Here is a 14,510-nt window from a genome sequence, read left to right as displayed (position 1 = left end):
TCAGGGAAGGACAAGCCGATGCTAAAAGGAGTACAAGAGAGAAGCAAAGAATTGAATTAACATATTTCTTTATGAGTTTGGCATATATGCTGGTTATTTACCTGTTAGCTATACCATTTATTCCCTGAAATGTCTTTGGCATGCTCTTTATGTCAGGGAACTGAACTTTGAAGGCCAGATTTCCCTGCCAACTAGATTTCGCTATGAGAAAGCATTGCCATAAGATCAAAGGTGGGAGAATGGGAGAAGCCAGAATATGTTTTTCCCTTCCCTCTATGCCTTGCAGAGCATCAGCATAATGCCTGGGTCTCTTCCATGTTTCAGTCTCCTGCGGGATGGGACTTTCCTCTGTGGTTTCAGTTCCTATCTATCTTTTCCCCCTTGTGTGAACCTTTCCACTGTTGGTGGGAATGCACAATGGTGCAGCTGCTATGGAAAACAGTATGGAATTTACTCAAAAATTTGAAAATAAAACTAGCATATAATCCAGCAATCTGGCTTCTGGGCATATATCAAAAAGAATTGAAATCAGAATCTCAAGGAGTTATTAGTACTTCCACATTCAGTGTTATTGACAATAGCCAAGATATGGAAACAACCTCACTGTCCAACAACAGGTGAATGAATAAAGAAAATGTGATATGTACATACAATGTGATATTATTCATCCTTACAAAAGGAGGAAATTCTACAATATGTGTCAATAAGGATGAACTTTAAGGATGTTATGCTAAGCCAGTTACAAAAAGACAAATACTGCATTATTCCACTTTTATGAGATATTTGAAATAGTAACAGAATCATAGACCAAAATGATGGTTTTGGAGGCTAGAGAGAGTGAGAAATGGGAATTTACTAATCAATAGGCACAGAGTTTCAATTAAGCAAGAGAAGTTTGAGGATCTGCTATATGCTGTGTACTTACACACAACAATACTGTACCTTACACTTAAAATTTTGTTATGGAGGGAAAAAAAAGAAAATCCAATCCCTAGTGGCTCAGTGGTAAAGAATCCACCTTCAGTGCAGAAGACATGGAGACATGGATTCATTCCCTGGGTTGGGAAGATACCCTGGAGAAGGAAATAGCAACTCACTCTGGTATTCTTGCCTTGGTAATCTCATGGACAGAGGATCCTGGTGGGCTACAGTCCATGGAGTCACCAAAGAGTCGGACATTACTGAGTAGCTACTGTTATTGAAATACTGTGGTACTATCATAAAGACAGACATATAGATCAATGGAAAAAGAAGAGAGTCCCCTGATAAAAATTTTCTTCTAAAACATTGTTTTAGTAGTTGAATAAAATTTTACTATATCAGTATGCATCAAGCATTTAATTTTCAGTGTTTTGATAATTAGGCTAACTAAAATTCTCCCTATTTTAGAAATTTGCAGTAACTTGTCCTTTGCTATTAAAGCAAAATATATGTTTGAATTATGTAATTAGCTGTATTAGATAGTCTAGTTAAAGCCTTCTAAGTGCCAAGCATAATTCTGTGTTTTTTATATATTTAAACATGTTTAAAAGATTATTATTGATGTTCTATAATAGTTTTATAGATTAGCCTTGAAGGCCCAATGTAATCACATAACTTGCCTAAAACCATATTGCTAGTAAATGGCTCAAATGGAATTTAAATCAGGGAGATCTTTTTTCAAGTAGGTTATGTTATTACTCCATTATGCCTATGAATATTGGCTTGAAAGTAAGACGAAAAAGACAACTTACCATATAAATCATAGACCTTGGGATATCAGAGGTAGAATAAGACAACCATAAAGCAATGGCAACATATACTGTTTCGGCTCGTTACAGTTACATTATCTTTTGCCCTAGGTGAGTGATCATACCATTGTGATTATCTGGGTAATGGGGATCGTTTTTGTATAGTTATTCTTATTCTTGCCACCTCTTCTTAATATCTTCTGCTTCTGTTAGGTCCATACCATTTCTGTCCTTTATTGTGCCCATCTTTGCATGAAATGTTCCCTTGATATCTCTCATTATCTTGAAGAGATCTCTAGTCTTTCCCATTCTATTGTTTTCCTCTATTTCTTTGCATTGATCACTAAGAAGGCTTTCTTATCTCTCCTTGCTATTCTTTGGAACTCTGCATTCAAATGGGTATATCTTTCCTTTTCTCCTTTGCTTTTCACTTCCCTTCTTTTCACAGCTATTTGTAAGGCCTCCCCAGACAGCCATTTTGCTTTTTTGCATTTCTTTTTCTTGGGGATGGTCTTAATCCCTGCCTCCTATACAATGTCAGGAACCTCTGTCCATAGTTTTTCAGACACTCTGTCTATCAGATCTAATCCCTTGAATCTATTTTGTCACTTCTACTGTATAATAGTAAGGGATTGATTTAGGTCATACCTGAATGATCTTCAGGTTTTCCCTACTTTCTTCAATTTAAGTCTGAATTTGGTAATAAGGAGAAGCATCAGTACGAACAAAGCTAGTGGTGGTGATGGAATTGAAGTTGAGCTATTTCAAAACCTGAAAGATGATGCTGTGAAAGTGCTGCACTCAATATGCCAGCAAATTTGGAAAACTCAGCAGTGGCCACAGGACTGGAAAAAGTCAGTTTTCATTCCAATCCCAAAAAAGGCAATGCCAAAGAATGCTCAAACTACTGCACAATTGCACTCATCTCACACGCTAGTAAAGTAATGCTCAAAATTCTCCAAGCCAGGCTTCAACAATATGTGAACCGTGAACTTCCAGATGTTCAAGCTGGATTTAGAAAAGGCAGAGGAACCAGAGATCAAATTGCCAACATCCATTGGATCATTGAAAAAGCAAGAGAATTCCAGAAAAACATCTACTTCTGCTTTATAGACTATGCCAAAGCTTTTGACTGTGTGGATCACAATAAACTGTAGAAAATTCAAGAGATGGGAATACCAGACCACCTGACCTGCCTCTTGAGAAATCTGTATGCAGGTCACGAAGCAACAGTTAGAACTGGACATGGAACAACAGACTGGTTCCAAATAGGGAAAGGAGTATGTCAAGGCTGTATATTGCCACCCTGCTTATTTAACTTATATGCAGAGTATATCATGAAAAACACTGGACTGGATGAAGCACAAGCTGGAATCAACACTGCTGGGAGAAATATCAATAACCTCAGATATACAGATGACACCACCCTTATGGCAGAAAGCAAAGAACTAAAGAGCCTCTTGATAAAAGTGAAAGAGAGTGAAAAAGTTGGCTTAAAGCTCAACATTCAAAAAACTAAGTTCATGGCATCTGATCCCAACACTTCATGGCAAATAGATGGGGAAACAGTGAAAAGAGTGGCAGACTTTATTTTGGGGGCTCCAAAATCACTGTAGATGATGATTGCAGCCATGAAATGAAAAGACGCTTGCTCCTTGGAAGAAAATTTATGACTAACCTAGACGGCATATTAAAAAGCAGCAGAGACATTACTTTGCCAACAAAGGTCTGTCTAGTCAAAGCTTTGGTTTTTCCAGTAGTCATGTATGTATGTAAGAGTTGGACTATAAAGAAAGCTGAGCAACAAAGAATTGATGCTTTTGAACTGTGGTGTTGGAGAAGACTCTTGAGAGTCCCTTGGACTGCAAGGAGATCCAACCAGTCCATTCTAAAGGAAATCAGTCCTGAAAATTCATTGGAAGGACTGATGCTGAAGCTGAAACTCCCATACTTTGGCCACCTGATACGAAGAGCTGACTCATTTGGAAAGACCCTGATACTGGGAAAGATTGAAGGCAGGAGGAGAAGGGGACAACAGAGGATGAGATAGTTGGATGACATCACCAACTCGATGGGTATGAGTTTGAGTAAACTCTGGGATTTGGTTATGGACAGGGAAGCCTGGCATGCCGCAGTCCATGGGGTCACAAAGAGTCGGACACGACTGAGCCACTGAACTGAACTGACTATCTTCTGCCCCACAGATCATTAACAGGCAGTTTATCTTCATACAAGTTAGTTTTAGAAAACAAAATGCATGTCACCATTTAAAGAAAAGTCAGATTTAGAAAGATAATGCCTTGAATCCAATGTCTAATAAATGTCAAACATTTTTCCAAAGTGAATCTTCCTCCCAACTTCAAGCAAATGGTTAATTTTCAGCTATACAAGTAGCCACTAATTGGAATAGTTAAATTGTAATAGTTAAAGAACAATAATATGAAGAGTATGATTTCTCTGACCAATGATATTTTCTTATTTTCTTGGTAAATAATTTTTTCATATCTAATTGCTCTAGGTACTAGGGACTGGAAAAAATGCTTTTTAGGGAATTTTCATACAGAGGTGATCTTTTATCAGGTATTGAGAAGCAGGTAGATGTTCATCAGGTAGAGGATTAGGGAAAAGACATCCTTGCCCTCAGAAACAATGAAAAAAGTGTCTGAGCTGCAAAAATGTTTGGTGAGCCTAGGGAAGTGGTGAATAGAAACCACCCTTATTGCACACAATCTTATACTCACACTCATTTATGTTTCTCCTGTTTTTTGAGACAGTAATTTGATCCTTCTGTTTTCTATATATGCCGTTGCTTTTTAAAAAAATTATATTTGGCATATAAATTTAAGGAACAGCAGGTTGATTTATACATGTATACTATAATATGGTTGCCATTGTAGCATTAACTAGCTCCTCTATCACATATCATGATTATCATTACTTTTTTGTCATGGGTATTATAAAGACCTAGTCTCTTAGCAGATTTGATGAATATAATATAATATCATTGTCTGTATTTATTATACTGTGCATTGGCTCTTTAGGAGTCATTTAGCTACTATTTTGTACTTTTAAATATCATCTCTCCTATTTCCCCATCTTCTGGGTGCCTGGTAAGCACTATTTTGTTCTTCTCTAGTTTGTTTTCTAGATTTCACATATAAGTGGTATCATATAGACCTTCCTGTTTTCGGATTTCTCTCCCTAAGTGGTCTCTCTTTTCACAGCAAAATTGACACACAGAATTTTTCTAAACAAGCAAATTTCTTACTTTTATTACTTTAACATAACTAATATTTTATCATCTTTAATGTCAAATAATACTTAAAACAGCTATTAAAATAAGTTTATCTGCAATATTAGTACCTGTGAAGGAAACATTAGATATAAAAACAGAACAAAAGGCTTTGAGGTATTAATGATCCAATTGTAGGGCTTAAGGTGGGGTAGCAAAATTGGTGTATCATATCGGATTGGTGTATCTTTGTCCTTTGGTTCTTTGATCTATTACAGTACTAGAATAGATCTACAACACCCGGTTACTACCTAGAAAACCATCAGAAAAACTTAAACAAAAGGGACATGTTGAGGACTGGTGTTGTTTTCTTTCTTTTTTTTTGGTCAATTCAAATTCCCATAATTAAATGCCCTTGATAAATGTAGTGGGAAAAGTCCCTGTGCACTGGCACTGGTTTTGAACTTAGAGTTTGTCTATCTGCTCTAATACAATTGAAAGATAATAGGGTTAAGGGCTCTTGATTCAATAATAAGACACCTATACTGTGATGGAACTGGGTTACATAATTCATAATAAATCATTCAGAGGAAATGTGTGCATCAAGTGTCTTTCATATTTCCATTTGGTGGGTCAGAGTTTAAGGAATTAAGCTGTAACTAGAGAATTTAATTACTGTTTGAAAGGCTGCTGCTGCTTTGCCTCTGGATGGCTCTTGCAAGTTTCTGGCTGATGATTTTTTCAATCAATTCCCTGCCTTCCAGCTTGAGTTGAAAGAGATTATTTATGATTGTTAGATTTTTAAAAATACAAAATTTTGTTGATTATAACAGTAAAAGATAAAGACTAAAAAAATTTCACTAATCTTACCACCTATATTTTGAATATAACCTTACAGATTGTTTCAATGCATATATATGTGTGCTGCTGCTGCTGCTGCTAAGTCGCTTCAGTCATGTCCGACTCTCTGCAATCCCAGAGACGGTAGCTCACCAGGCTCCCCCGTCCCTGGGATTCTCCAGGCAAGAATACTGGAGTGGGTTGCCATCTCCTTCTCCAAGGCGTGAAAGTGAAAAGTGAAAGTGAAGTAGCTCAGTTGTGTCCGACTCTTAGCGACCCCATGGACTGCAGCCTACCAGGCTCCTCCGTATATAAACTCACATTTATATATACATTAAATGTCTATCTTATGTGTCTATTAATAAAATTTGATACAATGACATTTAAAATATTATAGAAATTTCATTACAGATTCTTAAAGAATATGATTTTAATTGCAACTTCATTTACTATTGGTTTTTTTCTTGGTATAGTTGCTGGTATAGATTTGGTATAATAATCTTGGTATAGATTATTTTAGTTGCTTCATTATAACTAGTTCAACTATAGATCATTTCTCATTTTTGAATGGCTCTTTGCTTATATACTACTTTCATAATGACTTCCCATCAGAGGACGACTGTTTTAGCAAGAGATTGTTGTTCTATTGAAATCAGGCTTTATGAAATTCATGAGCATCTCTTTAGGCTAAATAGTCCTTCTCAGAATAGGTTGAACTTCGATAACTTGGGTTTGGGTTTTATTTTTGTTTGTTTGTTTTTTATTTGCTTTTTGTCTTTATTTTGCCTTAATTATAGGAGCTATGTATTCGGGCTATATCCAGGAAACTAAATCAAAAAAAAAAAATTGTAGTGAGACCATTTGAAAATTTGGTATAAGTAATTATAAAGAAATTAGCCTTTTGGATGGCTGCCAAAAGAATATTGGCCAAATAGTGATTGGCTGTGCAGAGATTAGGGTACCTGCAAATTGAAAACAGAAATAAAGACAAAACAGAACATAAACACACGTAATAATCCTGAGTTCCAAAGAGTGAAATGCTTTGCTTTAACTTGGGAAAGAATAAAATAACTTATTCCCATGGAAACAAAGCCATTCCTGTCTTTAATAATGAAAAAACATAAAATTGGGCATATTAACTACTCTTTAAGATGCACATTGTTTTTAGTTAAGAAAAAAATACAATGCAAATTGTCCTAACAATGCTTACTTTATTTACCAAGAGTGAGCAGCAAAATATCTTATTCTCCTCTTATAGGAAAGGCAAATCACAAGCTGTTGAACTAAAACAGGAATCTTTGTCAGCTAATTAATCAAGGTGGAAATGATCTAATAGAGTAAGATTTATTGGGAGTTATGTGTGATAGATTTTTCTCTTGTGTGTAAAAAATCTTTCTGTCACATTTTCCTGAATAAGCATACAGTTTCCCATCTAAATAATAAACCTTTGTATTTTCATAAAAGTCAAAGTTTGTGAAACACATGCTAAATAGTTAAGGAATGACATAAAACACAGCAAGTATAAAAATAGTAAGAGTTAACAAATTAAACATTTTAAACCGTTTTGTATATAATCAGACAAAATGAACTTGGTAGATTTTTAAATTATTTTCCCACTGATTCAGTTAGAATTTTATTAAACTTCTTATTAAGCCATGATTGTAGCTTGGTCAAAAAGAGATTTCATTCAACAAGAATTCCAGGTATAGGCATTTGAGGGCCAGTATGGAGAAGGAAATAGCAACCCTCCCCAGCATTGCCTGAGATATCTCATGGACAGAGGAGCCTGGTGGGCTACAGTCCACGGGGTTGCAAAGAGTCAGACACAACTGAGCAACCAAACAACAACAGTGGTAACTCTGTTATCCCTTCAAAGTGAAAAGCTTAATCTATGTTCCTCATTTATCATCTTCTGTGGAAGATGTTCTACATCCATGTTCCAGAGGAATAAAAGAAGAACATAGAAGAGCCAGAGCCAGAAGACTTTTGCTTATATCTCATTGTAGAATGATGTCAAGTGGTCATCTCTAGTTTCAAGGGAGACTAGGATATTGCACAGAAGTAGGAAAGGCAAGGAGCGCTTGAAAAATTATTGGCTGAATGAACTTATGGTATCTGTCACCTTCCACCTCTTTGAGCATTCAATATTTATTCATGGAATTTCCATCTCTGTATGTACTTTAAACATAATGAACCCATCCTCTGTCTTCCAAGGTAGGTGGTCCCCAAATTATATCCAGTTACTGGGTTAAGTATGAAGTCTAGGATCTTTGGGTAATCTCTTTATCACCTCCAGGTTTGGTTCTTTGTCATTCCTAAGTCTATAAATTAAAGATAAATCATCTTCTTCGAACATCCCCACTGTATTAGTGTAAAGAGAAAAGAAATTAGGATAAAAGCGGTTTATCCTTAAAAAAAAAAAAAGTCTCATTCAGTAACAGGGAACAAGGGAAGCATATGACTGTCAGTGGTACATAGCAAATATAGAGTCTTGCTTAGCAGATTATTCAGGACTTCCTGATACTAGCAACAGAAGTCGTTACTTGGCTAGCCAATCTGGCAGGCCTTAGCACTTCTTGGTGAATTTCTTTTACATATTTTCTCCAAGTCCTTGGTTCTACATCTGGGGGGGCCTTGCTTGACCAATGGGCCAATGCCTGCATTCTACGCAGAAGCTGTGTAAAATGAAAGAAAATGAAAGAGGGCTCTAAAAAGAATTAAAAGGCATTGTGTATCTACGAAACCATAAATTGGTACCATCCTAGGAAATCCAGGTTTATGGTCTTCCTAGCTGGCACCCCACTCCAGTACTCTTGCCTGGAAAATCCCATGGATGGAGGAGCCTGGTAAGCTGCAGTCCATGGGGTCGCTAAGAGTCGGATACGACTGAGCGACTTCACTTTCACTTTTCACTTTCATGCATTGGAGAAGAAAATGGCAACCCACTCCAGTGTTCTTGCCTAGAGAATCCTAGGGACGGGGGAGCTTGGTGGGCTGCCATCTATGGGGTCGCACAGAGTCGGACACGACTGAAGTGACTTAGCAGCAGCAGTAGCAGTAGCTGGGAAGAGGTTCTACGTGGAGTCTACTTTCTACTGCTGTGAGTTCAAGGACCCAGAAATTACTTTAAATAAAGCCTGTAGCAACCCCAGGGCACATTTAAAAATACCATACCCGGGAAGTTTTATCAGACTTCCAGGAGGTGAGCTTCAAGATAATTTTTAAGTAACCACATACCCCTGGAAAATTTACCTCATTATCACTGGCTCCTTTGTTCTGACCAATTCCTTTCTCTTAACCTAATGGCTGCTGCCTCTACCCCTGTAACACTGTATGCCAGGGTGCAGCACCATTAATCTGATCTTTGCCATTAAGTTCCCTTTCGTTGTCACTTAGAGACTTCCTAAAGAGAGGTGTTTGAAATACCCTGGGGTAACAGGTTTATCTATTTTTGAAGTTCCACTCAGAAACCTCTGCTTGTATGCATACATTTTGTATACAGAAGCAGCTGGCAGTCCTCAACCCTGTGTAGTTCCAAATTGTGATATTCTCAGTTGTGTGGGACACAAGCAGAGTGACCTCTTTTGGAATAGCTGTGTTCCCTTGCATCTCTGCTTAGAGCAGTCAAGCTATAGTTTGAGTGCATCTCTACCTACCACAGTACATTTTTGAAAGCAGCAAGACTTAATGAGCATATTCCAATATTCTGAATTTTACTCATACCATTCACACTAATAAAAAAAGCTTGAGTTGGTATGTGGTCATGATTCCAAAGTATAGCAAACAACAGTTTGACCAGCTGTTTCGCTATTGCACTCCAAAATTTAGTGGCTTTGAAGCCTGAGGTAATTAATGCTTGCCCTCATCATCTCCTCTACAAAGTCAATTCCACATTTTAAGTTCTATTATTGTAGCTCTCTTCTTTCTTTAAAAGCTATTACATTAATCATTATTGTTCATTGCAGCCAACAGAGCTCACTCTAGTTTATACAGAAAAAAAATTATTTCATAGACTCAGATTGCTCACGAATTTTTAGAGAGGCCAGAGGCCAGCCTCTAAATCAACTGTGCAAAAGCAATGTCCAATTATATCATGAGGCTTCTTTGCAAAAAAAAAAAAAAACACATACACACACATTTGCCACTATTGATCAATTATTTGTCCCTCAGTACTGAATACCAGAGACTCTGTGACAAACTGCTAAAGACCACCACCCCTGTTGCCAAAAGAATTAAGCACCACACAATACAACCACTGCCTCACTTTCTTCAATTTGAGTTCAGGTATTGATTGAATGCAGGTTAAACATCTGGACCATAACTACAAAGGAATCTAAGAATGTGATTTATCAAGCTTAAGTTTAGAGAAGATGAGGAACATAAAGAGAAATATAGCCAAAATAGAAGAATTTTTAGAGATGTTGGGCATCCATATGTCATGACTTGATTTAACAATGTCTTATATGCTTAACTGAGATTTTTAACTTATTAGGCAGACTATGTAATGTCCACTTTCTCAACACCCATTGCAATTAAATTAGCTTTATGATACATGGCTTCCCTGGTGGCTCAGAGGGTAAAAGCATCTGCCTGCAATGTGGGAAACCTAGGTTTGATCCTGGGTCGGAAAGATCCCCTGGAGAAGGAAATGGCAAACCACTCCGGTACTCTTGCCTGGAAAATCCCATGGATGGAGAAGCATGATAGGCTACAGCCCATGGGGTCGCAGAGAGACTGACATGCCTGAGCGACTTCACTTTCACTTTCACTCATGATACATAATTTTCTGAGCATGGACATGTTGCCATAGATAACTGTTGCAAATAGGAAATATATCGTAGACAAAGCACCCCACAGATTTCTGACCCATATTCAGTTATATGTATTTCAATTAAAAGACATGGAATGGGGCAGGATTTTCTCTTATTAACATTACTTAACAATTGCAGCCGTTTTTCAGTATCTCTGATACCTGCAACATCCCATGGATGGAATGGTCCATGGGAAATCTTATTTACTATGCAATGTGGTACGCCTTTCTGGATTAGATAAGATTTAAAACAAATTGCTAACATCAAATGACATTTAGAGAAGTTAGCAATGGTTATTAACTTGTCCACATCTATTTTCAGTGAGTGCCATAACTCCACAGATCGAATCAAAGTCAGAGTGTGGGATGAAGATGATGACATCAAATCCAGAGTGAAGCAACATTTCAAAAAGGAGTCAGATGATTTTCTGGGACAAACAATTGTAGAAGTGAGGACCCTGAGTGGAGAAATGGATGTCTGGTACAATTTAGGTGACTATCTTTATGTCTACTTGAAACATGTTAAATAAAATTCCAGAATATCTGTGACAGGTATTATATTCCCATGTTGGTAAAAGTAACTAATGTTTTTCTAGAACATTTACTTGGCCTTTAGGCAGGTAAGTTTCATTAGGAAATAAGGTGATAATTATTTAAACTCAATATTATTGAAAGATACTGGCAAATTTGAGATGAAAAAAATTCTTTCAAGGAGTCAAGTGGGTGTCTTTTAGGAGAAAAATATTATTCCATTCTGAATTTTTAATTCATAAAGTATAGCTTCAAAAAACTTTGCCAAATGTATAGAAAACAAACAACCTGTGACTTAATAATGTCTGACTTATTTATTTCCTTTTAGTCCCTTAATGAATTTTGGCAATAAACAAAAAGTATATTTTAGATATCTTTCAAAGATGATGTAAGCGTAGACTTTAGTAATGCAAAGCTGGTTACCCATATGCTTGTTCTGATGATGAAGATATGAGACTGTTTAATTGGTATAATTTTAAAATGGAATTTTATTATTGTACCAAGAATTAAAGATAAGTTTTAATTTGACTTTTCCCACAATTGAATAATAACCTAGAATCCTTAGTGCTGACTTAAATAACAGTAAAAAGATATGGATCACCTCATTTTCTGTAAAGGACATAATCTAAAAATATACTTATCATATTATTGGAAATGTTTTAATTACATTTTTAAGATATGGTGGTGAATCTAAGAAAAGTTTACATACTTCCAAGATTATGAAATGTTTGATTTTAGGATACCTACTTATTTTAGAAAATTAAAGAGTGCTTTTCACTTTTTAGAACCTGCGTACTTCAGATAATACAGCATTTTGCAAAGTAAAGGAATGAGGTTACGGAATTAATGGCCATCTGAATTAAGGAGAGATATATAACTGAACACAAATGATTCAAACTAGACTAAAACCACATTATCAAAAATATTTTATTTTGAAGAAATCTCCCTTAAAACTAATGCTTCTCCATTATTGGCATAGAGTTTTTGCTTCACTTATAATGATAAGCCCCCTATATCTTGTTTATACTATTAAATAACTTTATACGTGAAAACAGAGATGTTAGGAAAGGGTAGATTTCAGACCATTAACTGCACAATTCTCACAAGTTGTGTTTTAATTAAAGAGCAATTTAATTGACTATACATACACTTTTGTTTTCCTGTGATAAATTAGCATGTTGTTGAATTGAGTTGCAATTCAGAAGAGAAATTCTCAAATTATTCTTTTGACAAAATGTACAAGGGTATAGTCAGTTTGCAAAAGAATTTGAGTATGCTTCTAATAAAATCAGCCACCCAGCTCTACTGCAGAAAGTGTCCTTCAGTGTATGGAGAGAAAAATACAGTGCAGCCCACCATGGATGCCTGTGCCTGCTCATCCTCATTTCACACTTTTGTGCAGTCATTACTGATGCTTAACCTTTAGAGGGAAAACAGGTTTTAGCTTTGTATAAAATCCACAATGGGTTCAATCCCCATTAGGAACTTATTTTCATTATTTGTACAGTGTTACTCCTTCCTCAGCACTCAGAATTCATTTCACCATGCAGAGAAGGAGTCAGCCAAAAGTTCTGGGTATCCAAGCAGAGCCTATGTCCCATGAATCCATTGTGATGATGGTACTTAAAATGTTCCCTGTGGTCCTGGGGAAAGGTCTGTGACAAAGAGGTCTGAAGACCTGACTTTCTCTTGGCTGCAGCAGACAACTTAAGCATTTGTTGAGAATCAACTCTCTCCTAGCCAGTAGGAGAAACTCTCATAATCCCAGCATTAAGAGAAGACTCTCAGCAACACAGTGACTATTAACTGTTAACCATGAAGAATCAGCAGACATTCCACAAGAGGAAAGTAGACTTCATGATTTAACTGTATCTTATTTGGCTAGAAATATAGTAATGCTTAGAAAGAGGGGCAATTAAAGAAGTCTTCACTGCTGACTTGGTGTGGCTCTCCCTTTTCATCTTTGGATTTTCAGATGGATCAGCTTGCTTCTTCATGTGTTTCATCAGGGAAGCAGGGATCAGTCTTAGGTCCCCTACCTACATTCCCCCTAGAAATTTTGTGGCTATGTTTATCTTTCTCCCAAAGCTATCCCTAAGTTCATATTAGATGCCTATATACACATATATTACACACACATTATTTGAATTGACTACATATTGACTCCATTCAAACAAAGAAGGAATCTAACACTCATAAGTAAACACAGGTTGTAGACCATAGGTCTTCATGAATCACTGACAGAAAACTATTAACGGATGTTTTTGTTAGAGCTTTGACTCATTTTTTTCAAGGACAGAAAGAATGGGACTTTTTGATAAAGTACTCTCCTGATTAATTTTATCTTTTAGTTATTTTGCTTTTAATTGCCCAAATAATTAATTTTTATCATCTTAACTGATCTAGTACATGGAAATTTGTATCAGAATGGTAGAATCGTCTGATTAAGCTTTTTTATTTGATACCACATTTTGACAATCTCAATGACATATAGGTGCATTACTTTAAATTGTATTTAGCAGAATCATTATTGTTAATCAAACCTGATCTTAAAAAATGACTTTTAGCAATATAAGCCTTTTTTTAAGCTTTTGAGATCTTGTATAAGAAAAATGATATTGTCAAAAGTTACTGACCAATTACTTTCTGCTTTATCAGAGAAACGGACAGATAAATCAGCTGTGTCTGGGGCCATTCGACTGAAAATTAATGTGGAAATAAAAGGAGAGGAGAAAGTTGCTCCATATCATATACAATATACATGTCTACATGAGGTAAGTAACTTGAATTATATTAATAATAAGACCTAGAAAAAATTGCATTGATTAGAGATAATGCAACAAAATATTTGTTTTAAAAATAGAATTGAATTAGGTTTGTGAAATTGTCCCTTAAGTTCTTATTCTTTACAATAGCAAGTGATGTGTTAGGGTATCACATAGCCTTTATATTGCCCCCTGAGGAGAGGGCTGGTTGTCTTAGACTGAGGTTTAGAACAAGCATATGAGGCAAGTTTTAATAAACAAGGCAATGAGACGATAATGAACAAGTAGAGCAAATTATCATCCTTTCAGGGAGGAAGAAGACTGTTAGAAAGCATTCATTGAAGAAATAAGTCATGATATTTTGGAAACATTAAATCTATAGTATCAATACTTTAATAATGGAGGAGAAGATCCAAATCATGCTAATTTTTGAGAACTCTGAGTTAGTGCTCAGGTTTTGTTGAAGATTTAATTAGGACTATTGTCTATTAAATATGAAAAATTTGATGTTGTAGAAATGTCTTTGGGGAGCCAATGTAATTAACAGTAAATTTGTCTCTCTCTTTCTGAGTATAACAGAGGACTTCATACATTCTGAACCC

General features: G+C 36.1%; 1 protein-coding gene across 2 annotated transcripts in view; it reads left to right on the top strand.

The window, feature by feature from the left end:
- UNC13C (unc-13 homolog C) overlaps positions 1-14,510 on the top strand; it is a 723,080-nt gene that overhangs the window by 367,381 nt on the left and 341,189 nt on the right. For both annotated transcript variants that reach the window (XM_019968805.2, XM_070797523.1), the window contains 2 exons: positions 10,935-11,104; positions 13,802-13,917. In XM_019968805.2, the coding sequence (XP_019824364.2) occupies positions 10,935-11,104; positions 13,802-13,917 (286 nt within the window). The remainder of the gene's footprint in view (positions 1-10,934; positions 11,105-13,801; positions 13,918-14,510) is intronic.

The sequence above is a fragment of the Bos indicus genome, chromosome 10 (assembly GCF_029378745.1).
Source record: "Bos indicus isolate NIAB-ARS_2022 breed Sahiwal x Tharparkar chromosome 10, NIAB-ARS_B.indTharparkar_mat_pri_1.0, whole genome shotgun sequence".
NCBI classification, from domain to species: domain Eukaryota; kingdom Metazoa; phylum Chordata; class Mammalia; order Artiodactyla; family Bovidae; genus Bos; species Bos indicus.
Note: the sequence above shows the minus strand (reverse complement) of the source record. Positions and strands in the feature narration are given on the sequence as shown.